The sequence below is a fragment of the Neomonachus schauinslandi genome, chromosome Y (genome assembly GCF_002201575.2).
Source record: "Neomonachus schauinslandi chromosome Y, ASM220157v2, whole genome shotgun sequence".
In the NCBI taxonomy this organism is placed as follows: Eukaryota; Metazoa; Chordata; class Mammalia; order Carnivora; family Phocidae; genus Neomonachus; species Neomonachus schauinslandi.
Genome location: NC_058420.1, coordinates 4,484,881 through 4,508,568, shown reverse-complemented (window position 1 = coordinate 4,508,568; position 23,688 = coordinate 4,484,881). Strand labels below are relative to the sequence as shown.

General features: G+C 34.8%; 1 protein-coding gene across 18 annotated transcripts in view; it reads left to right on the top strand.

Annotated features, from left to right (window-relative positions):
- The window catches only part of LOC110580574 (lysine-specific demethylase 6A), a 172,289-nt gene that overhangs the window by 123,394 nt on the left and 25,207 nt on the right, over positions 1 to 23,688 (top strand). For 17 of the 18 annotated variants that reach the window (XM_044912020.1, XM_044912016.1, XM_044912006.1 and 14 more), the window contains 7 exons: positions 1,146 to 1,924; positions 6,943 to 7,072; positions 8,325 to 8,430; positions 8,945 to 9,150; positions 21,030 to 21,094; positions 21,174 to 21,248; positions 22,293 to 22,441. In XM_044912020.1, coding sequence (XP_044767955.1) covers positions 1,146 to 1,924; positions 6,943 to 7,072; positions 8,325 to 8,430; positions 8,945 to 9,150; positions 21,030 to 21,094; positions 21,174 to 21,248; positions 22,293 to 22,441 — 1,510 coding nt within the window. The remainder of the gene's footprint in view (positions 1 to 1,145; positions 1,925 to 6,942; positions 7,073 to 8,324; positions 8,431 to 8,944; positions 9,151 to 21,029; positions 21,095 to 21,173; positions 21,249 to 22,292; positions 22,442 to 23,688) is intronic. The other variant, XM_044912009.1, reaches the window with a different exon arrangement.

Here is a 23,688-nt window from a genome sequence, read left to right as displayed (position 1 = left end):
TGACTGTACTATGTATATAACTTAATTCCATTTCATATGAAAGCAGAAGGGTTTTTGCCTTGTTGCTAAATTAATCACCAACTTAGAATTACCAATTCTAAGATATTCCTTAGGGTTTTAACGTTTAACTACATGTAAAGTTTTATATTAAAAATATGTTAATGTATAATTATATTTCTAACTCAAGAGAAGTTAGTAGTTTTCATGTTCTACTATTAGAGTAGCTTGGGAGTTATTAAATTATTGTTTTCTTTTCCATATTACTTTAAAAAGTGTTGCTCAGTTACTCTATCAGTAAAACAAAACGAAAATCTTTTTAGAGCAATTTACCATGCCATGGACAAATTTCAGGTAAAATTAATTCATTGTATATTATATATAATTCCTTTTGGTTCAAAACCTAATGCTTTTGGTAAACTGTCCCATAAAAATGCTCTAACATATTCCATATATTCTCCTAATCTTGTGAATTTAGGAAAAAGTGCCGTCAATTCTTGAGTAGTTAGTGGGGAACTGCACATAAAATGTCTGTGGGTTATGAGGGGTGAGGGTGAGAATTTGGAAATCCATGTATGTCATTTTTTGAAATATGTTCATAGATTTAATAGTTTATGCTTTTTGGATGAAAGATTCCTGCTAGATTTATATTATAGGGTCACTGATAATTTTAAAGGTTTACTAAGTACAGTTTTTGTATTAAATTTTTAATACTTTTTAGATAAGTGACTTGTGCTATTTAGTTTGTGTGGCTTCACTTGGTGATGACCATATGTATTTTCCCCCATCTAAATTTACATATAAATTTCTCTAAAGGTGAAAATGTTTATAACAGAAGTGAGCATTAAAAATTCTTAAAGCCCTTATGTGAAGAAATATTTTGGCACACTAATACAAATTATGCAGCCCAGTTACATAATTTTTGCTAAAGATGCTAACCATCTTAATCAATGTATTATGGGAACTTCTAAAAATAAGTTTTAGGTTTTGGATTAAGTTATATTGCACATTTAATTGCTTATTTTTGTGGTTCATTAAACATATTTTAATCCTCAGTACTGTTCTGTATATGTATTCTGAGTTTGCATAATAATAGACTTAAGCAAATCTTGGTAATTTCTTTCTTTTTTTTTTTTCTCCTTCCCAAGGGGCTTCACAAAGGTCAGAGTTCACATTTGGCAGGACCTAATGATGAACAACCTCCCTTTTCCGCTGGGCCTGCCCAGTATCTCCAGGCAGCTAGCACTGCTATTCAGAAACAGACTGGACTTCAAACTCTGCCTAGCAATTCAGTAACACAGGGAGCTGCTCTCAATCACCTCTCCTCTCATATTCCTACCTCAGGTGGACAACAAGGCATTACCTTTACCAAAGAGGGCAAACCTTCAGGAAATCGATCCTTGGTGCCTGAAATAAGCAGGCATGTTGGAGACAAACCTAATGGCTCTGCTAGTCTCAAAGGACTTTCTAATCATGTTCAGCAGTTGATGGCAGAACCTGTTTGTAGTCCTAACCATGGAGATTCCACATCACCAAATGTACAGATTTCAGACAATCCTCAGGTCTCTGCCTTGTTGGTTGGAAAACCCAGTGACAGTGGGGATAGTGGAGCCTGTGACAAAGTCAGTAATTTTCACTCCACTATTTGTACAAAGACTAATAATTCTTTTGCCTCTTCACCCTCTTCAGTCATTTCTACTGCAACACCTTCTCCAAAATCCACTGAACAGACAGTTACACACAGTGTTCCCAGCCTTAACAGTCCTCACAGCAGGTTACATACACTTAATGGAGAAGGTCTAGAGAACTCACAGAGCTCTATAAAAACAGACCTGCCTATAATTAGCCAAAAATCTGGTTCTCATGTTATACCATCGATGTCTGTGTCCATATACTCAAGTTCCTCGGAAGTTCTGAAGGCATGCAGGTTAGTATGGGAATGTCTGTCACAAAATGGGATTGATTGACTGCTGTTCAGATTAGTACACTGAAATAATATTTTGACTTTATAAGTAATAGAAATTATGTTTCAGAAAAAATGTAAACTGTGATATAGTCACTTATCTGAAAATTTCAGAAGGGTCTTTTTTATGCTTCATATTATGGTTATACTTTAGCAATGTATCAGATGTTAAAAACATTTTTCCATAACCCGCTTTACCTGAGAGGCATGCTTTTAACTAGGATTGTCTTCTGCTGGTTATCTGAGTTACCTGCTTCTCCTTGATTGACCTTATTCTGGGAAATGAAACTTGAGAATGAATTAAATTATATTTGGTAGATAACAGTAAAACCTGGAATACTATACTGTGTGTATTCTTTTTGGTAACACTTTCACTGTAGAAGAGGTTATAAAGTGGATAGGAGGAACAAGTGGAAAGGCTGAAAGAACCAAGAATTACAACAGACTGTTAGCCGCTCTGGTAAGGTAGCCCTATTCTGTTACTCCCAGAAATTTTTTTCTTAACTGTTTGCCTTCCCACAAAAAAGAAGAAACAAAGAATCAGGAAGACTTTGTTTTGATACTGTGACACCAGATAGATTTCCCCCTCTTACATATCTTAATTCACCTTTTTAAAAATCTGTTTTATTGTGGTATGATTCACATACATCCCATTTCACTCATTTAAAATGTACAGTTCATTGGTATTTTAGTATATTCCCACATATGTGCAACTATCACCACAGTCAATTTTACCAGAATTTTAGAACCTCAAAAAGGAACCTGATGCCAAGTTTTTGTTTTTGTTTTTGTTTTTGTTTTTTTAAGATTTTATTTATTTATATGAGAGAAAGAGCACAAGCAGGGTCAGAGGGAGAAGCAGACTCCCCACTGAGCACGGAGCCCCATGTGGGACTCGATCCTGGGACTCCAGGATCTTGACCTGAGCTGAAGGCAGTCGCTTAACCAATTGAGCCACGCGGGCGCCCTGATATTAAGTTTTCAATGTAGTGTTTTTATTCTGTTTATACTAAACACAATAAAATCTAATCCTAAAATACATATTAAATTATCTTTTTCTTTTCTTGAATTTACTCATAAATGTTTTTTATAAGACACTAAAGAAAACTTGCATAAAGTAAGTGCTTAGGGTAAATATATGAAATGCTCTGTAATACTTCTATTACATAACATTTGAAATTTGAACACTAATACATTGGATTTTAAAAAGATCTTTCTAATTTGAGGTTGAAATTAAGTAAAATAGAAAATGCCGTTAAGTATTTTTGAACTACCTCGACTTTTTTTATTTACTACAAGTTTTGAATTTCAAAGTTGAAAATTATTCTTGCTTAATGACTGTGTAAATCTCTTGAAACTAGTAGTTGTTATGTATTCTCTTATTTGCTATATCTAAAACATGCTTAGACGTGAGTTACTTATTTTATTAGGATTATGAGTCACCCATTAAATATGTGTCACTAACAAAGTGAAGCAATATAGCACATTTTAAAATTTTTATGTAATTTGTAGTTTGCAGCCACCTGGTGTGGAGTAATGGAAATAGTTAATATTTTATGTAACGTTATAGTTAAATAAAATTGGTATGTTTCATATTTTTTAGTAAACTAAGATTTTAACCTCATCTCATTTTTGAAATGTCTGTAAATACTCAGTTTTGAGTAAAATAGGTTCTTTGCGATTCATTTTTGGCTTAGCAACTACTAAAAGGACTTTTGCCTTACATTGATATGAATTTTATTTTTTAAAGTTGCAAGTATTGGGGTGCCTAGCTGGCTCAAATGGTAGAGTATATGACTCTTGATCTCATGCTTGTGAGTTTAAGCCCAACATTCACTGTAGAGATTAAAAGAAAGGACAGACGAAAGAGAATAACAGAACAGGATCTGAAAGTTAAGGTTAAAATTATTCTGACCCTTTGAGAAAGAGTCCAGTTGACAGGTGATTAACTGTCTTGCAGTTCTGTTAATTAATACTGATGTGTTCTGCACAGGATGAATTCATACTCCTGTAAAGAAGGATCAATGTGAGAGTTTCAACAAGTTTCCTCATTAAGAAACTTCTGGGGGAAAGAAACTAAATTATATATGAATTTATCTGTAGAACACCTTTCATTTTTTGTACTCAATTATATGTTTGAAAGTAAATTGAAATAAGGTATTTTAAAAATAATTTTTATATAATAACGATTTCCCTAATAGAGTTAAATAAGGTTTAAGAAGTCTTTAAAAATGAAATAAACTCTTAATTGTTCCTATATATACCCCCCACCCCTACTTCTTCCCTTCACAGGTTGGATTTTTATAGTAAAGTTTCCCATGGACAATTACAGATAAATGCCTATTAAGAAACTCATTTATTTCTATTGGCCATAACCCTGTACTTTACCCTAGGGTTGACTCTTTTGTATTTTTAATAGAGAAAAACTTGTGGTTTCTTTCTTATCAAAAAACATGTATTAGTTCTGTGAGGTGAACTCCTGTAGCTTCTGACTTGAACTTAATAGGTAGAAATATATTAAGCAATTGCCATGAGATTTCACTGTATTACTTGTTCTCAGTTTTCATACATGTCTGTGTTCCTCATAAGTTTTCAAAGTCTTGGTTATTTTTATTTTTTTTAAATTTTTATTTATTTATTTTTAGAGAGGGAGAGGAGAGGGGCAGACGGAGAGGGAGAGAGAGAATCTCAAGGGTGCTTCAGCCCAGAGCCAGACACCAGGCTCAGTTTCACAACCCCAAGGTCATGACCTGAGCTGAAGTCCAAATTCAGGCACTTAGCCAACTGAGCCACTCAGGTGCCTTAAGTCATGGTTCTTTTTAAAGTGCTATTGTTTGGTTCATCTTGGTTGCAGTTATGGTATCTTGCTTGAAGAGCATGTTAATAGTTGATCCATATTTTATGGTATTCTAAAATATTTGTTATATTCTATCATGTCTCTCTCTGTGAAACAAGCTTTTTGTTATCAAACAATCGTATTTTGTATAAAGTGACACATAATTCAGTATTGAAACCATTTCTTTATTATGTAGAGATTGTATTGAGTCTTAATGCATTGGTCTAATGAAGGTATTTGAATTTTCCCTTTATCAGCTTCAGACAGGTATTTTTTACATGCTCCCCACTAGGCAAGGAGCCTGACATGGGACTCAGATCCTAGGACCCTGGGATCATGACCTGTGCTGAAGGCAGACGCTTAACTGACTGAGCCATTAGGAGTGCTTTTAAACCTAAATCTTAGTTTTAATATCAGAAGTTCTTTGTTGTAGTTAAAAAAAAAAAGGTTATATGCCCTCAGGGCTATTTAATATGTCATCTGAAAAGTTGATAGGTATTGAACTTGAAGCTTTAGTTTTCATTACCCAAAAGGCCTAATTTTGAATTTTTTTTTCTTTAGCAAAAATAAAGTTAATCAAGAAATGGTAATTTGGAGGCACCTGGGTGGTTCAGTCAGTTAAGTGTCTGCCTTCAGCTCAGGTCATGATCCCACACTCCTGGGATCGAGCCCTGCATCAGTCTCCCTGCTTAGTGGGGAGCCTGCTTCTCCCTCTCCTTTTGCCCATCAGTCCTGCTTATGCTCTCTCTCTCTATTTCAAATAAATAAATAAATAAATACATGCAGTTTTGCTTTCAATTTGTGTTATTACATAATCTGAAATTTTAAAGACCTAATCTGTTCTTAATGCAGTTACTGATGTATATTTTACTCCCCCCAAATAGTTTGCAGATTCTTTGAAATTTTAGTATTTTTAAGAGCTGTTTTCCTTATATATCTTAATACATTATTTTTGAATTTCATAATCTAATAGCACAGTCTGGTTTCATTTTTTTAAAACATTTTATTTATTTTAGGGAGGGAGAGAGAGTGCACATTAGGGGGAGGGGCAGAGAGAGAGAGAGGAAGAAAAAAAATCCCAAGCAACTCCCTGCTGATGGCGGAGCCCTAGAGCCCTGCACGTGCTCCATGACACTACCACTGAGATCATGACTTGAGCCAAAACTGAGAGCATTATGCCCAACAAACTGAGCCAATTAGGCACCCCAGTTCAATGACTTCAAAGGCTTAACAGTTTTCTGTTTTTGTTTTGAGGGTTTTTTTGTTGTTGTTTTGTTTTAATCTTAAACCTTTAGAAATATTCCTGTAATGTTCTTATACTAAAAACAGTATGCGTTTGGGAGTAATTTTTCTACACTTTAAGAATATGTAATTTATAAATACATCTTTCATTAACGGAAGAATATTAACCCAATGCATAGCAACTATACATGTTATTTTAAAAGTTACTGTAATAAGTTACAGTAAAATGGTGTCTTCCTGAATATTAGGAATTACAAATAAAATCAGTTTTGAAAATAAAAAACAAACGGTCTTTCTGGATTTGAAAGTTGTCCAAAAGTTACTCTAATTAAGATATTTAGGAAAAGAGACAAATCTTACTATGAGATTATTACCTCCTCCTATTTTTGGTTCAAAGTACTGTTAACATTAAGTGAAGAAAATCTAATGGTCAACACGTTGAGAAGGTTATTGGAGTTTATATTCAGGCAAGAAAATAAATTGGAAAGTTAGAAAAGAAATTTTGTCAATAATTCATGTTATGTAGGTATATAGTGTATTTCACTTAGTTTTTCTTTTCTTTTTTTTTTTAAAGATTTAAAGGGAACACAAGCAGGGGGAGAGGGGGAGGGAGAGGGAGAAGCAGGCTTCCTGCTGAGCAGGGAGCCCTGTGCAGGGCTGGATCCCAGGACCCTGGGATCATGACCTGAGCTGAAGGCAGACACCTAATGACTGAGCCACCCAGGCACCCCTCGCTTAGTTTTTCTTAAATGATACAAGAAATCAAAGTGAATATCTGCCAAGATTAAGCTTTTGATTATTTTTACTGAATGAATACCAATAACTTAGCATGATCTTATTTTTGTAAATGCTCTATACCTAAACCTTAATTTTAGTTTCCTTTTTTCTGCTTATTATTTTCCAGGAATTTAGGCAAAAATGGATTGTCTAATAGTCATATTTTGTTGGATAAATGTCCGCCTCCAAGACCACCAACCTCACCTTACCCTCCCTTGCCTAAAGACAAGTTGAATCCACCCACACCTAGCATTTATGTGAGTTTCACTGACAAAATAGGAATATATCAAGTGTCTGAACTTGTCTTTTGAAGATATATTTTTATACCAATGAGGATGCCCTTTTAAAGATTAAATTTTTTCTCACAAGTTGGTAATTCTTGAAAAACATACTTTATCCCAGAAGATGATAAATAACATTTCTCAATCTACGTAACTACCTCTTTTTATGAAAAAATATTGTTGGACAGCCATGCTTTTTATTTATATGTTGTCTGTGATTGCTTTGCACTAGACTGACAGACCTAAGTAGTTACAAAACAACACATAGTCCATTAAACCAAATATATTTACCACCTGTCCTTTTGTAGAAAAGGTTTTGAGTAGTGGTTTATTCAGAAAGATTTGTTGAAGTTAATATTTAAATTTAAATATTTTCTCACAGATGGACTGGGTTTATTGGAGAGTAGCAAAAGAATTGTTTCGTGTCATTTTTTGGTTAACTTGTTCTAAATGTACACTGTATGTCTTACATTTTAGAAAATGTACATTGTTCGAAAAGTTGGTATAAATCAAAATAATTTGTTTCCCAAAGAGTTTTGTTGTCCACCCTTGCGATATTCCCTTAGACATGTGCAAAAAAGAGTTTTGAGCTAAAAGTCAAATAATAAGCATTAAGAATGATTTTATAGATAAAGGATTTTGAAGATTTGGCCTTTCCCCAGTGTTAAATTTTCCGATAATCAAAATGTACGCATATCTTATTGTGAAGGGAAGATGTGAGATGAAGATGAAATAAACTTTGAGGAAATAAAGGCAAAATGAATACTTTTCTTTATGGGTCTTATATCATTTTTAAATTTTGCTTTTAGTTTTTAAATCACTTCAATGTTGAGCATTAAGTTTCACTTCTTCCACCTCTTTCATACCAGAAGTACAGTTAAAAGTACACTTAGGTAGTACTTTGAACTACTAAAATGTTTAAATATCATCAGTATCAATTTTGGTATAGTGTGATGTAGTGTAATATAACACATTGATAATATCATTTGAAGCTGTATTAAATTAAGATATGTTTCTTTAAAAGAGAAATTTGTGTAGCTATTAGCTCCTAGTAATAATTTCTTGCAAAAACTAATGATAAAATACTGTAATGTGTAGCAATACAGTATTAATGGTTGAGATACATTTTAGATGTAAAAATGACTGATTGATGAAAAAGCGAATATAGATTTGCAGTATAATACTTAATCATTTTTATGAAATCTAACAAAACATTTTAATTTTACAGTTGGAAAATAAGCGTGATGCTTTCTTTCCTCCATTACACCAGTTTTGTACAAATCCCAAAAACCCTGTTACAGTAATACGAGGCCTTGCTGGAGCTCTTAAACTAGGTAAGATTGAAAAAAGGAAGTTTGAGCATTTTTTTTTTAATTACTATCTTTATTACTTTAAAACACTGGCAGAAGAAACTTTTTTTTCAATTTCAGTGTTTAATGTTCTTTCCTTTCTTTCTCTCTCTGACTCTTTAGCAGCACATCTTTAGTAGCAGCACATCTTCAGTAGGTGATGCCAGTATTGGCATATTTATGATGGATGTTTACTTAGTTTTTAATTGGATATCATTATGTAACATTACTGTTTTAGGTTACATAACAGAAGTCTTTCTGAGCTATAAAATGTAGGTAAAATTATATCCTGTTTGTAAGTGCTACAGCTCCTTTTTATATCCTGTCATGATGGTTAGATCTAGTGTTTGAAGGATTTGCTTTGCAAATGTGGCACCACATGGCTTCAAGCATCTTAGGAAAATGGATAGAGTTCCTTCAGGTTTTTTCTAAATAGTTTTAAATGTTCAGTGTACCAAATACAATTTTATTTATTAACACAATTTATTTATTTATGAAGATCTTGGACTTTTCTCTACCAAAACTTTGGTAGAAGCTAACAATGAACATACTGTAGAGGTGAGGACACAGTTGTTGCAACCAGCAGATGAAAACTGGGATCCCACTGGAACTAAGAAAATCTGGCGTTGTGAAAGTAATAGATCTCATACTACAATTGCTAAATATGCACAATACCAAGCCTCCTCCTTCCAGGAATCATTGAGAGTGAGTATTTATTTCCTGGAGATTATTTTGCTAAATATACATTACTTTTATAACAATCTGTTTAGTTTGTATAACTATGATTATAAGTGCTGTAACTTAGAAATGATTGAACTATTAACAATTTAAGCAAAGGTAGAGGTGATAAAATATATTTTATTAACAGAAACAGTTACTGTCATCAGGTACCTTCTAATTTTGATAGATTTCTAATTAAAATGGCAAAGTAAGTCTACTAAATAGTTGTAGAGTTATTTAATATTAAGGAAACCTATCTGAGTAGGTCTCATGTGCATTGAGTCAATGAAAAGGTGTTGAAAGGTATCACAGGAAACATTGGTACTCTTTCTGTGTTACTTGTAGTCTTTAAAGAAAACTGCAGGAGAAGCAGAAATGTCTCAAAATATATGAGAAGTACAAAAATAAAACAAAACAAGGGTTCCTAAAAGGCCACTAGGAAGTGAATCAGAAATTGAATCCTCTAGGAGTTACTAAAATGAACTTTGTGGATTCTTTCACAAACGATGAGATCACTAAATACATTTCTCAAACACTTGCTTGAATTATGTTATTAATTTGAATTATGTATATGAATATGGTAAGACAGTTGTGGTGAGTGTAGCATCAAGTATGGAGTTACTGTTGCTCATTATGTTATGAATCTGAAGCTAGTATAACATTGTGTTTCAACTTATATAGAAAATATAAATACAAATTAATAAAAAGATGAAGGAAAATAAAAATTACAAAAAATTAAAACTGAGTTTGAACTGAGTATATCACAGACAAAATAATGCAGAAATGTCATTAAAAATTGGGTAAGCATTCTTATTGAAGATACTTCTTTTTAACTATATTTCTTTAAAAGAATGACTAGTGTTTTTTTTTAAACTAGTCAACTCTTTAAAGAATACATGAACAAGTACTAAAGCTGATATACCACATATACTATAAAGTTTTAAATTTGTAATTTTTCAGGTCATTTATTTTTAGAAATGTTAAGGTTCTGACTTCATTTTACATTCTTAATAATAGCAGAAGAATCAATTATTTATGTGTGAATTGTGTATGTATAGAGTTATTTGTACACATTTACTTTTGTATAATTTTTACATGTGTAGTTCAGTGGCTTTAAATAAATCACAGTGTTGTTCAACTATCACTACTATCTGTCTCCAGCATTATTCATCATCTCACTCTGAAACTTATTAAGTAAGTAAATCACCATTATCTTTTTTCCATAGTTCATGGTAACCGCTCTTCTACTTTTTTTTCCTATAAATGAGACATTTCTGGTTGCTTACGGAAATGAGATCATACAGTATTTGTCCTTTTGTATCTGGCTTATTTCTTTTAGGAGAAAGTCTTCCCATACCATGTATTTTGTAGTAATGTATCACAATTTCATTCCTTTTAAAAGCTGAAAATATTCCGTTTTATGTATATAATGTTTTGTTTTTCCATATATCTGTTGATGGGCATTTGTCTTATTTTCACTTCTCTATTGTGAATAATGCTGATGTGAAAATTTGTGTTCAAGTTTGTTTTTACCCCTCCTTTCAGTTTTTTGGGTCTGTAGCTAGTAGTGGAATGGCTATATTATATGGTAATGATTTGTTCAATGTTTAAGAACCTATTTTCCACAATGGTTATGTCATTTCATATTTCTACTAAGAGTGCACACCCGTTCCACCTTCTCTACATCCTCCCAACACTTGTTATCTTGCTGCTTGTGGGGTTTTTTTTGTTTTTCAGTAATAGCTATTGTAATGGGTGTGAAATGGTATCTTATGGTTTTGATTTGCATTTCCCTTATGATTAGTGATTTGAGAATCTTTTCTTTTGCTGATTACCTCCTCAGTTTCATTGCCCATTTTTAAATTTGAATTGTTTTGTTTTGTATTGTTGCAAGAGTTTTCTCTGTATTCTTGGGTTATTCCTGTATCAGATACCTAATTTGCACATCTTTTCCACCATTTAATATGGTTTTTTCACTCCTTTTTTTTTTTTTAAAGATTTATGTATTTATTTGAGAGACCGAGATCATGATAGTAGCAAGGAACAGAAGGAGAGGTAGAGAATCTCAAGCAGACTCTCTACTGAGCCTGAGCCCTATGCATGGCTCAGTCTCACAACCCTGAGATTATGACCTGAGCCAAAATCAAGAGTCAGACAGTAAACCAGCTGAGACACCCAGGCACTCCCCAGCAGTATAGTATCATATAGAGAGTTCCTTTGCCCTAGAAATTCTGTGTCCTTTACCTAATTATAATTCCCTTCCAGGAAACCATTGATATTTTTAAGTCTCTAGTTTTGCGTTTTCCAGAATGTCATAGAGTTTTAATACATTGTAAGTAGCCTTTTCACATTAGATTCTTTTATGTAGTAATATGCATTTAAGTTTCCTCTGTGTGTCTCATCTTTTCTCATCTCAAGATGAGAAATAAAAAAAACTCATTTTAGTTTATCTCTGAATATCATTTCCTTTTCTGGACACACACCAGTCTGTCTATTTACTAATCTACCAAAGGTGAAAGAAAAAAAAATTGCACTATAATTTGATGGAACGAACCTTGTTTTTTTCCTGATGTTGGGGAGTGCTTTGGGTTCCTCACCCTTCATATAATGCAGGTCTGGTCTTGTAGATATTCTTACTAGGTGAGGAAGTTCCTCAGTATTCCAGGTTCACGGGGAGTAATTTTACCATGCAGTGTTTGATTTTGCTTTTTCTGCATCAGTTGTACAATCATACGGTTTTGCTTTTTCAGTCTTTTTTATTTTTTTTTTTAAGATTCTATTTATTTATTTGACAGCGAGAGAGGGAACACAAGCAGGGGGAGTGGGAGAGGGAGAAGCAGGCTTCCTGCGGAGCAGGGAGCCCGATGCGGGGCTCGATCCCAGGACCTGGAATCATGACCTGAGCCGAAGGCAGGCGCTTAACGACTGAGCCACCCAGTCGCCGTGCTTTCTCAGTCTTTTAATGTGATGGATTACAATGATTGGTTTCCTAATGTTGAATCAGCCTGCATACCTGGGATAAATCCTACTTGGCCATGGTGTGTAATAATTTTGTTCAGGATTTTTCTATCTGTGTTTATAAGACATATTCTTTTTTTGTATTCGCTTTTTGTAATGTCTTTGGTGATGTCTTACAATGTTTAGTGTTGGTATTAAGGCAGTCATTATGTTGGGCTTGTTGAGTGCATTGAGGAACTCACCAATAAGTTTTATCTAGCCATTGTGGTTTTTTCTGTTATAGCAAGTTATTTATTATTGATGCAATTTCTTTAATAGTTACAGGCTCATTCAGATTCTCTTTCTTATGTTATTTTTGGTAGAATGTATTTTTCAAGGAATTGGTTCATCTCATCCACATTGTCAAATTTGTGGGTATATAGTTGTTCATAATATTTTTTTTAAGATTTTATTTATTTATTTGACAGAGAGAGACATAGCGAGAGAGGGAACACAAGAGGGGGCAGAGGGAGAGGGAGAAGCAGGCTTCCCACTGAGCAGGGAGCCCAGTGCGGGGCTTGAACCCAGGACCCTGGGATCATGACCTGAGCTGAAGGCAGACACTTAACAACTGAGCCACCCAGGCCCCCTGTTCATAGTATTTTTTAATTTTCCTTTAATGACCATGGTATTTGTAGTGATGTCCAGTATTTTATTTCTGTTATTTTTCCCACCTATGAGTGTCCCCTCCACCACCACCCGATTAGCATGGTTATAGTGATTTTACTGATCTTTACAAAGAGCCATTTTTTGGTTTCGTGTTTTTTTTCTTTGTTGATTTTCCTTTTTCAATTTATTAATTTCTGTTTTAATTTTCAATGTTTCTTTTTCCCACCTTATATTAAATTTAATTTGCTCTTATTTTTTAGTTTCGCATAGTGGAAACTTAGATGAACACATTTTTTTTTTTGAAGATGTGTTGATTGCTTTAAATTTCCTACTAAACACTGCTTTTGCTGCATCTCAGTTTTTACAAGTTGTGTTTTCATTGGAATTTATTTTAAAATAATCTTTTGAGATTCCTTCTTCAACCATGTGTTTAGAAATGTTCTTTAATCTCTGTGCATTTGGCTATCTTTGTGTTGGTGATTTGTGATTTAATTCCATTATGCTCTATGTGTAGGTGTTGTATCATTTCTGGTATTTTAAATCTGTTAATGAATATGTACCCTATGAACTTTAGAAGAAACTGTGTTCTGCTGTTGATGTACTAGTCTGTAGTTGGCCATTACATTCAGCTGGATATGTTGAGTTCCATTATGTCAGTACTAATTTTGTGCATGTTGAATCTATCTATATCATAATAGAGGATTGTTAAAACAATCTATTTCTCCTTTCGATTCTATCAGTTTTGCCTCATGTATTTCGATGCTTTATTGTTAGGATCATACACGTTAAGCATTCCTTTTGTCTTCTAGAAGACTTCATCACCTTATTGTTGCATAATGGCCCACTTTGTTTGTCTCTTTTTTTTTTTTTTTTTAAGTTTTTTTTTTTTTTTTTGGACAGAAGGAATGAGAGAGAGAGAGCACATGAGAGGGGGGAGGGTCAGAGGGAGAAGCAGACACCCTGCCAAGCAGGGAGCCCGATGCGGGACTCGATCCCGGGACTCCAGGATCATGACCTGAGCCGAAGGCAGTCGCTTAACCAACTGAGCCACCCAGGCGCCCTATCTCTTACAGCTCTCTTGTTCTAAAGTACAGTCTGTTTGAAATTAATATTAACTAACTCCACTTTCTTTTGTTTAATGTTAGCATGGGTATATCTTTCTCCATCTATTTATTTTTGAAAGTACAATATGTATTTCTTATAGACCACGTGTATTTGGGTCTTAATTTTTTACTCACTCTTGACAATCTCCATGTTTTAATTGGTATGTTCAGACCATTTGCATTCAAAGTGGTTCTTAATATAATGGGATTATAATCTTCCATTTTATTATTTCTTTTTATTAATTGTACTTATCATTTGTTCTTATTTTTTTCTCTTTCGCTGTTTCCACCTTTTTTTTTTTTTTTTATCTTACTTGGACATAGTATATGATTCTTTTTTATCTTTTATTTTAATAAACATTTCTACTTCTTTTTAAGATTTTTTTTTAGTGTTTGTCCTAGAAATTGCACGATACACTTTAGGACTAATCCAGGTACACTGTCAAATAACACTGTAGTGCTGCAGGAGTAGGGCATGTATTTTATAATTAAACTTTATTCGTTTTACTTACACATAAGCAAATATATAGGTGAATACATACACATGTGCATATAAAATCAAACATTATTACATTAGGAACAAACTGTTATCTGTTACATCAATTAAAAATAAAATATTACATTTGTCTTATACAAAACATAAACATACAAAACATAAAACATAAAAAACATAAAAGTCAACTCAAAATGGATTAAAGAGTTGAATGTAAAATCTGAAACCATAGAACTACTGGAAGAAAACATAGGGGTGAGCTCCTTGACATCAGTCTTGGCAATGGATTTTTTAAAGTTAACAAAAGCAAAACTAAACAAGTGGGGGGACTGCATCATCCTAAAAACTTCTGAACAGCTAAAGGAACCATCAACAAAATCAATAGGCAACCTACTGAATGGGAGAAAGATATTTATAAATCTTATATTTGATAAGGGGTTATTACCTAAAATAAGAAGAGAAGCTATTCAGTTGAGAAAAAGAAATATCCTAATTTAAAATGAACAGAATATGCCAATAGACATTTTTCCAAAGAAGATATTGAAGAGGCTCAACATCACAAATCATCAAGGAAATTCCAATCAAAACCACAGTGAGATATCACCTCACTTAATAGCCAATAAAAAACTACTATTAAAAAGAGAACAGATAAGTTTTTGTAAGAATGTGGGGAAGTGAACCTTCGTGCACTGTTAGTGGGAAAGCAAACTGGTGCAGCCACTATGGAAACCCTGTTGGGGTTCCTCAAAAATTTAAAAATAGAACTAGCACATACATTTCTATTTCTGGATATGTATTTGAAGGAAATGAAATCACTTTCTGGAAAAGGTATCTGTATCCCCTTGTTTATTATAGCATTTTTACAATAATTAAGACAAGGAAACACCCTTAATGTCTATCACAATGAGATAAAGAATGTGTTGGGGGCAGGCAGGGGCAGGGAGGCAGAGAGATCGAATGTTGAATATTCATTCAGCCATTTAAAAAAAAAAGAAATGCTACCATTTGCAAAACCTAGAGTGGACTTTTAAGGCATTATGCAAGTAAAATAAGACAGAAAACAATAAATACTACATAATGTCAGTTATGTGGAATCTGGATAAAAAACTTATAGATACAGAGGATTGGTTGAGGGCTATGCAGAATGGGTGAATGTGGTCAAAATGTACAACATTTGAGTGATAATGAAGTCCTAGGGATATATTATACAATACAGTGACTATAATTAATAATACTGTACTACATATTTGAAAGTTGATAAAGACATTAGTTTTTTAAAATTCCAGTGTAATAAACATACAGTGTTATATTAGTTTCAGGTGTACAATATAGTGATATATAGCTCAGCTATTCTATACATTACTCAGTGCTCATCATAAGTGTATTCATTATCCCCTTCACCTATTTGACCACCTCCCACTCCAAACCTTCCCTCTGGAACCACCAGTTTGCTCTCTAGAGTTGAGTCTGATTTTTTGTATATCTCTTTTTTTTCTTTGTTTATGGTCACTTAAATTTGAACCCATTCTCCTCTCCCTTCCCTGTTCTAGGAATATAGTGTCCTATTTTATATCCTTTTATTTTGTGAATCTCTTTTTTTTTTTTAAGATTTTTTATTTATTTATTTGAGAGAGAGAGCACATGAGAGGGGGGAGGGTCAGAGGGAGAAGCAGATTCCCTGCTGAGCAGGGAGCCCAATGCGGGACTCGATCCAGGGACTCCGGGATCATGACCTGAGCCGAAGGCAGTCGCTTAACCAACTGAGCCACCCAGGCGCCCTGTTTTGTGAATCTCTTGATTGATTCTTACAGATATACCTAATTTGACTGTTCTTGCACTTCCTACTTTTCTTACTCCTGCTTATGGTCTTTCTTTACCGCTCAAAGGGATCCCCTTTAACATTTCTTGTAAGTCTGCTTTAGTGCTTTTGAATTCCTTTAACTTCTGTTTCTCTGGGAAGCTCTTTATCTTCCCTGTTCTGAATGATAACCTTGCTGGATAGAGTATTCTTAGTTGAAGGTTTTTTATTTCAGTGCTTTGAATATATCATACCAATTCCTTCTGGCCTTTGCAAAGTTTCTGGAAAAAATTCAGCTAATAGCTTTTGAGTTTCCCTTGTATGTAACTGTTTTGTTTTCTCTTGTTGCTTTTAAAATTCTCTTTATCACTACTTTTTGCCATTTTAATTACTGTGTCCGTTGGTGTGGATGTCCTTGGGTTGATTTTGTTGAGGTTTTCTTTGCCTCCTTGATCTGGATTTGTCTCCCAGATTAGGGAAGTCTTTAACTTTTATTTCTTCAAATAAATTTTTTGCCCCCTTTTCACTTTCCTTTTTGGGATCCCTATAATGCAAATGTTATTGTGCTTGCTGGTGTCACTGAGTTTCCTTAACCTATTTTCATTTTGTATTCATTTTTTCTTTCTCCGGTTCAGCTTGATTGCTTTTGATTACTGTGTCCTCCAGGTTGCAGAGTCATTCTTCTGCTTCCTCTAGTCTACTATTTATTCTCTCTAGTGTATTTTTAATTTCAGTTATTGAGTTCTTCATTTCTGATTGGTTCTTTTTTATGTTTCCTATCTTTGTTGAAGGTCTCATTGAGATTCTTTTTTCAAGTTCAGTGAGTATGTTTATAATCGTTACTTTAAATTCTCTATCGGGCATATTGCTTCTTTCTGTTCTTTTGTTTGTTTTAGGTCTCTTGCTGTGATTTTGTCATGTTTTCTCAATTGGGACAACTCCTCTGTCTCTTCATTTTGTCTAACTCCCTGGGTTTGTTTCTGTGTGTTAGGAAAGTCAGCTACATCTCCTGTTCTAGATAGTAGTGGCCTTATGAAGAAGAGGTTCTTTGGTTTCCTGTTCAGGGGTGTCTCCTGTGTGTGTGTTATATGCGCTCTACTATTGTGGCTGAGCTGTGTTTGCCATCAGTCCAGTCATCTTTAGTGGTTCTCTTTGTCTGTTGTGGGTTTGAATTGGTTCCTGTATTGTTATGCTTGTTTTTTGTTTTTTAAGATTTTATTTATTTATTTGACAGAGCAAGAGAGCACAAGCAGGGGAAGGAGGAGAGGGAGAAGCAGGCTCCCCATGAGCAGGGAGCCTGATGTGGGGCTCGATCCCAGGACCCTGAGATCATGACCTGAGCTGAAGGCAGATGTTTAACCAACTGAGCCACCCAGGCGCCCCTGTTGTGCTTGTTTTTTAAGTCAAGAAAATAGAGTTGTTTTTTGTTTTTGTTTTTAAGATATTTATTTATTTGTTTATTTATTTAAGAAGAAGAGCACACAGGCAGAGGGAGGGGCAGAGGGGGGAAGATGACAGGAGAGAGAGAATCTCAAGCTGACTCCCCACTGAGCATGGAGCCTGATGTGGGTTTCCATCTCATGACCCTGAGATCATAACCTGAGCCAAAACCAAGAAGTTGGGTGCTTAACTGACTGAGCCACTGAGGCATTCCTGGTCCCTGTATTGTTATTAGATGAGTTTGGGGCCTCTTTGGGCTTGAGCTGAATCAGACCAGGCATTTGCCAGAGCTGCATTAGCACCAAACTATAGGATACTATTTCTGTGTAGAAGCTGTTCTTGATGGGCAAGCCTGCAGCTGGACCTGATGTCTGCCCTAGCCCATTTTAGGGGTAGTCAGATTGATGTGTGTGGTTGGTTATCTTTCTCTCTCCTGTGGGCAAAATTCACATTAGGATGGTGTTGGCCCTTGTTGAGGCTGCTTGCTCAGTGCCAAGCTTGTGTTGCCACTCAGGATATATTCCTGCAGAGGCCAAGTCCATAGCATAATGCAGGGTGGGGCTCACAGTGATAGCAAGATGTGTATCTGTATGCTGTGGGAGGGGAACCAGAGGCTTTTTGGAGGGGGCATGTCTGCAGGACAACCAGGGCAGGTCACACTTCTAGCAAGCTAAGTGGAGAGTGTTGACACTGCACTGGTTCCCAGCTAGGGAACTAGGTTGGAGGGCAAGAGAAGGAAATGGTTCCCACCTACCTCTTCTGTTCTGGAGAAGTGTCCCAAAGATCTCTGCCCCTTTAGCACACCTCTGAGATTAGTAAGCAGATCTTTTACTTTTCACACTGCCGCTTCTATGCTGTATCTCTGTTCAACTATTTGTTCTGTGTCTTTAAGGGTAGGTGCTCAGTTTTGTATCATTGTCCCCGCTCTTCTAGACCCTAACCCACAGATTGAGGAAATTTTAAGTGTTAAGTCTGGTTTTCAAATCCAAATGTCATGGAGCTATACCTTTCATGTGTGGGTCTCCAGTGCCTGGTGTGCAGGTCTAGATTCTCCCCCTCTTTGATCCCAAAGTTTCCCTCCCTCCCATGGACAGTCCTGTGAGTTTATTTGGCTCCCCACCATGTCTCCACCCTTCTTACCCTCTTCAGTGTGACCTCTTCTCAGTGTTTAGCTGTGGCAAGTATGCCACACCCCAACTCTAACCTCCCACCCCCATTAGTGTGTTGCCCTGGAGTTTGTTTTGTTTTGTTTTTTAAGATTATTTATTTATTTGAGAGAGAGTGAGTGAAAGAGAGAACACGAGTGGGGGTGGTGGAGGGGAAGAGCAAAGGGAGAGAAGGAAGTAGACTCCCTCCTGAGCAGGGATTCCAGGATCATGACCTGAACCAAAGACAGCCACCCAACCAGCTGAGCCACCCAGATGCCCCTGCCCTGAAGTTTTTAACTTTTCGACATGTTCACATTGAGTCATTGGCAAATTGTGAATTACACTGTTTTTCCTGCCATAACATTGTTTCCAGTGGAGGTCTCTTTTCCTTTTAATGATTTTTGTTAACTACCTGTGTCCAGGTGTGGATGCAACATTTTCCTGTGTCCTCACGTCTTTTACTCATCTGAAAATGGTTGATTTTTAGATTTGTTCACCTTTTTAGTAAATTCTTAGTTCAGTGTGGCTACTTCTTCTCTTACAGGTCCAAACAAGTCCTTAGACAAGTCTTTAATTTGAAGATACTTTCCTTGTTCAGTAGTTAACTTTCCACTTTTTTGATGGTGTTCTTTGAAGCACAAAACTTTATTTTTGATGAATTATTACTTTACTTTGATTGCCTTTATTTGATGTCATAGCTAAGAAATCATTGCCTAATGTATGGTTGTGTATTTTACTCTTGCGTATTTCATTTTAAGAATTTTATAGTGGTACATCTTATATTTACATCTTTGATTTATTCTGAGTTATGATAAAAAGAAGGAATCCAGTTTCATTCTTTTGAGTGTGGATATCCAATTGTTTTAGCATCACTTCCATATTGAATTATATTGGCACCTTTTCTAGAGAGTAACAAACTTTTTTATTCAGCTTTTAAATTCCTCTCTAGTGCTATGTGCTTTATTTTATATACATATATATATATATATATATATACACACACACACACATATGTGTGTGTGTGTGTAGTCTCAAAAAATTAGACAATAAAGAAATTGTTTTTATGCCCTTCATTTTGTTAGTATTAATCCACACAGGCAAGGACAGGATGACTAAACAGAATCATAAGTTAAAATGGTAAATTTTCATTTTTCTTACTGTATACATCTATGGCTGTATTTGTACTCATATTCAAACATTCTTCCGGTTTAGAATGTGTACTTTTGTTTTGCTACTTGACCTTTGTAAAATAACTTTCATAGTCCCCCAGTTTGCTTTTATTTTTTCATTATCTTTATGAATTTGTGCCAAGTGTAAAAACCTACATATTTCATTCCAGAAGAGTGTCCATATGGAAAACAAATTTTGCTTTTTGTTTTTGAAGTAAAGAATAAAATGTTTTGCTTAGGGTTATGTATGTGTACTTCCAGAATTTTATTCCTTAAAAAAGCCTCATTCTTTATTTTTTTACTTTATTTTATTTTTATTTTTATTTGAAAGAGAGAGAGAATATGTCTGAGAGTTGGGGAAGAATCAGGAGAGGAGGTAGAGGGACAAACAGGCTCCGTGCCCAGTGTGGAGTCTGTGGCAGGGCTTGATCTGACAATGCTGAGATCACGATCTGAGCATAAATCAAGAATCGAACACTTAACTGACTGAGCCACCCAGGTGACCCTTTTATATTATTATTGTTTTATTTTTCAGTTCTCTTTAAAATTCTTTTGAAATCACTTAAATGAAATTCATGCCCCAGTTTTGTATGTCTGATGGTCCATAATAAAATTAGAATTGGGGGGCGCCTGGGTGGCTCAGTTGTTAAGCGTCTGCCTTCAGCTCAGGTCATGATCCCAGGGTCCTGGGATCAAGTCCCACATTGGGCTCCCTGCTTGGCGGGAAGCCTGCTTCCCCCTCTCCCACTTCCCCTGCTTGTGTTCCTCTCTCTCTGTATCTCTCTCTCTCTGTGTCAAATAAATAAAATCTTTAAAAAAAAAAATAAAAGTAGAATTGGTACATGTTTTTCTTATTTAGATAATACCTGACTTACATAATATTAATTTTGTGAATGATGAAGGAGGTTAGTACCATGCCATTTGGCTTGATTTTACTTGGTTTTTTACTTAATGTGGTCATTGAAGATATTTTTTGTGAAATGTGCCTATAGAAACTTACTTTTGAAATCAGTCTGTAATGCTCATGTAGATAAAACTATTTTATTAATTGTGTAATGGAAATTGTAGCCTGAAATAGTTATTCAGAATGTTTTTGCTAATCCATAGGAAGAAAATGAGAAAAGAACACAACCTAAAGAATATTCAGATACTGAATCCATATCTTCAGATTCGTAAGTAGCTATTAGTGTTCGTTCAGTATTTTTGTCCAAAATTCATGGATTTAATATTCTAAAAAAATTTTTTTTTAAGTTCTGGAAGGAGAAGAAAAGGACCTTTTAAAACCATAAAATTTGGAACCAACATTGACCTCTCAGATGACAAAAAGTAAGTCCTCCAGTTATGTGTAGTTTGAATCACAAGATTGGAAATTGGTTTCGTATTTTCTTCAACCCTAGTCATTCTTTTTATTGTTCTTTGTTGTTGTTGTTGTTTTTTAAGATTTTGTTTATTTATTTGACAGATGGCGAGAGAAGGAACACAAGTGGCGGAATGGGAGGGGGGAAGCAGGCTCCATCCCTGGGATCATGACCTGAACCAAAGGCAGACGCTTAACCAACTGAGCCACCCAGGCGCCCCCTTTTTGTTGTTTTTTTTATGCTACCATAGAAGTCTTAGTTAAAAACACTAGCATTCTGGGCGCCTGGGTGGCTCAGTCGGTTGAGCGACTGCCTTTGGCTCAGGTCATGATCCCAGGGTCCTGGGATCGAGTCCCACATCGGGCTCCCTGCTCTGCGGGGAGCCTGCTTCTCCCTCTCCCACTCCCCCTGCTTGTGTTCCCTCTCTCGCTGTGTCTCTCTCTGTCAAATAAATAAATAAAATCTTTAAAAAAAAAAAAAAAAACACTAGCATTCTGAAATGATTTTTGGTAGGTTTTGCAATAGATTTTAGTTACTGAGGAATATGAAAAGATTAAATTTACAAATTAGAAAAGAAAAATTCTTTTCTTTTTTAAGATTTTGTTTATTTATTAGAGATAGAGGACAGAGAGAGCAAGAGAGCACAAGCGGGGTGGAGGAGGGGAGGGTCAGGGACAGAGGGAGAAGCCGACTTCCCACCGAGCAGGGAGCCTAGGATCATGACCTGAGCTGAAATCAAGATTTGGATATTTAACTGACTGAACCACCCAGGCACCTCTCTTTTATTCCTAAAATTATAAATTTTTGGGATTTAATTTTTTTCAGTGATCTCGATTTATTTTGGAACTTTTTTCCTTGGAAGAGCTAATACTGTACTACTTATAACCTTAAAAATGTAATACTTAGAGATTTAAATGTGTTTCTGATTGGAACATAGTATTTTCAAAGACCTGGTAAATTCTCTTAAATATTTACAACAAGGTGACACTTTTGATCTATTACTTTATTTCAGGTGGAAATTGCAGCTACATGAGCTGACTAAACTTCCTGCTTTTGTGCGTGTGGTATCAGCAGGAAACCTTCTAAGCCACCTTGGTCATACTGTACTGGGCATGAATACAGTTCAGCTGTACATGAAAGTTCCAGGGAGTCGAACACCAGGTTATTTTTGTGAACTAATATATCTTGTATAACTGAAGAGTTAATCAAATATGAAACACACATACAACCAGTTTCTTCCCATTTGTAAATAATAAAGCCAAAAGCCAAATGAGTTTTTAATGCTTTCTCATACGTAAAAATAATTGTAATTACTTCTATAATTTAGCTGAGAGTAGTTTTCTCTATGTGTCTAGTATCTTTTTGATATGTAAACATGAAAATAATCCAAAACATTTAACTGGGAAGGAGGCAGTAAATTACTCAGTGAATAAAAGTGATAAGCAATTTAAAAGCTTTGTCTTTATTCCATTGATTACAAGCTCAATAGTTTGCAAAATTTTTTCACTGGAGTTACAAGAGCTATATCATAATAATGAAATAATATTCTTACTGTATAAAATAAAAATTTCTTTGAAGATATTAAATATATAATATACCGTTGTTTTCTATTCTGTCCTATTTATCGTTTTCATAAAAATGTAATTTAGAAATTTTCTAATGAAGGAGCTCAACAGACTTCTTTTTGGTGCTTGTAAGTATTTTAGGTTCTATAAGATATTTTGTAGGTATTCATATAAGAGAAAAAATGTTTATATGACTTTTTATTGATGAAGGTCAAAATACAAAATAATTGAGCCCAGTTTTTCCTCCTCATGGGAGTATAAAATTTCACTGTATTGGGGCTTGGGGGTTAGCATTCCCTATTGGGAGTCAGCTACAGATGTGCATCTATAAAAAGCTGTTCTGCAATGAAGTCTGTGTATTTCGTCTTTAAAAATGTCTTTTCATACAAATAGGCACTGCCAAATACTGCTTTTAATCGATAAGCATATTTTACTGAGTATATTAATTGGTTGGAAAGCATTTATCGAATTCTATTAGGTCTTTAAATTTACTTGATATTTTTGTTTTATGTCTCATTGCTTTGCAGATTAATCCTTCATAGTTTCCATTTGGAATCTTCTCATTTGCAGTGGCTTTTACAATATGGAAAGGTTTCTACATTACATTGAGATTTGAAACATGATATTAGAGTTGTAGTTTGAGCTTGAAAAATACATGCTGCAGATATTTGAGGGAATGGATGTCTGGGTTCTTGTTCAGTTTTTTAAAAGCATAGAAAGTGTAGAAAGCAAGCTTGCTAATACTTGTGATTCCAAAAATACTGTTCTGCAAATGACTTTACTGTAATTTAAGTTTTGCTTTGTATTTTTAGGTTGACTTTCTAAAGAATCGTTTTGAAGATT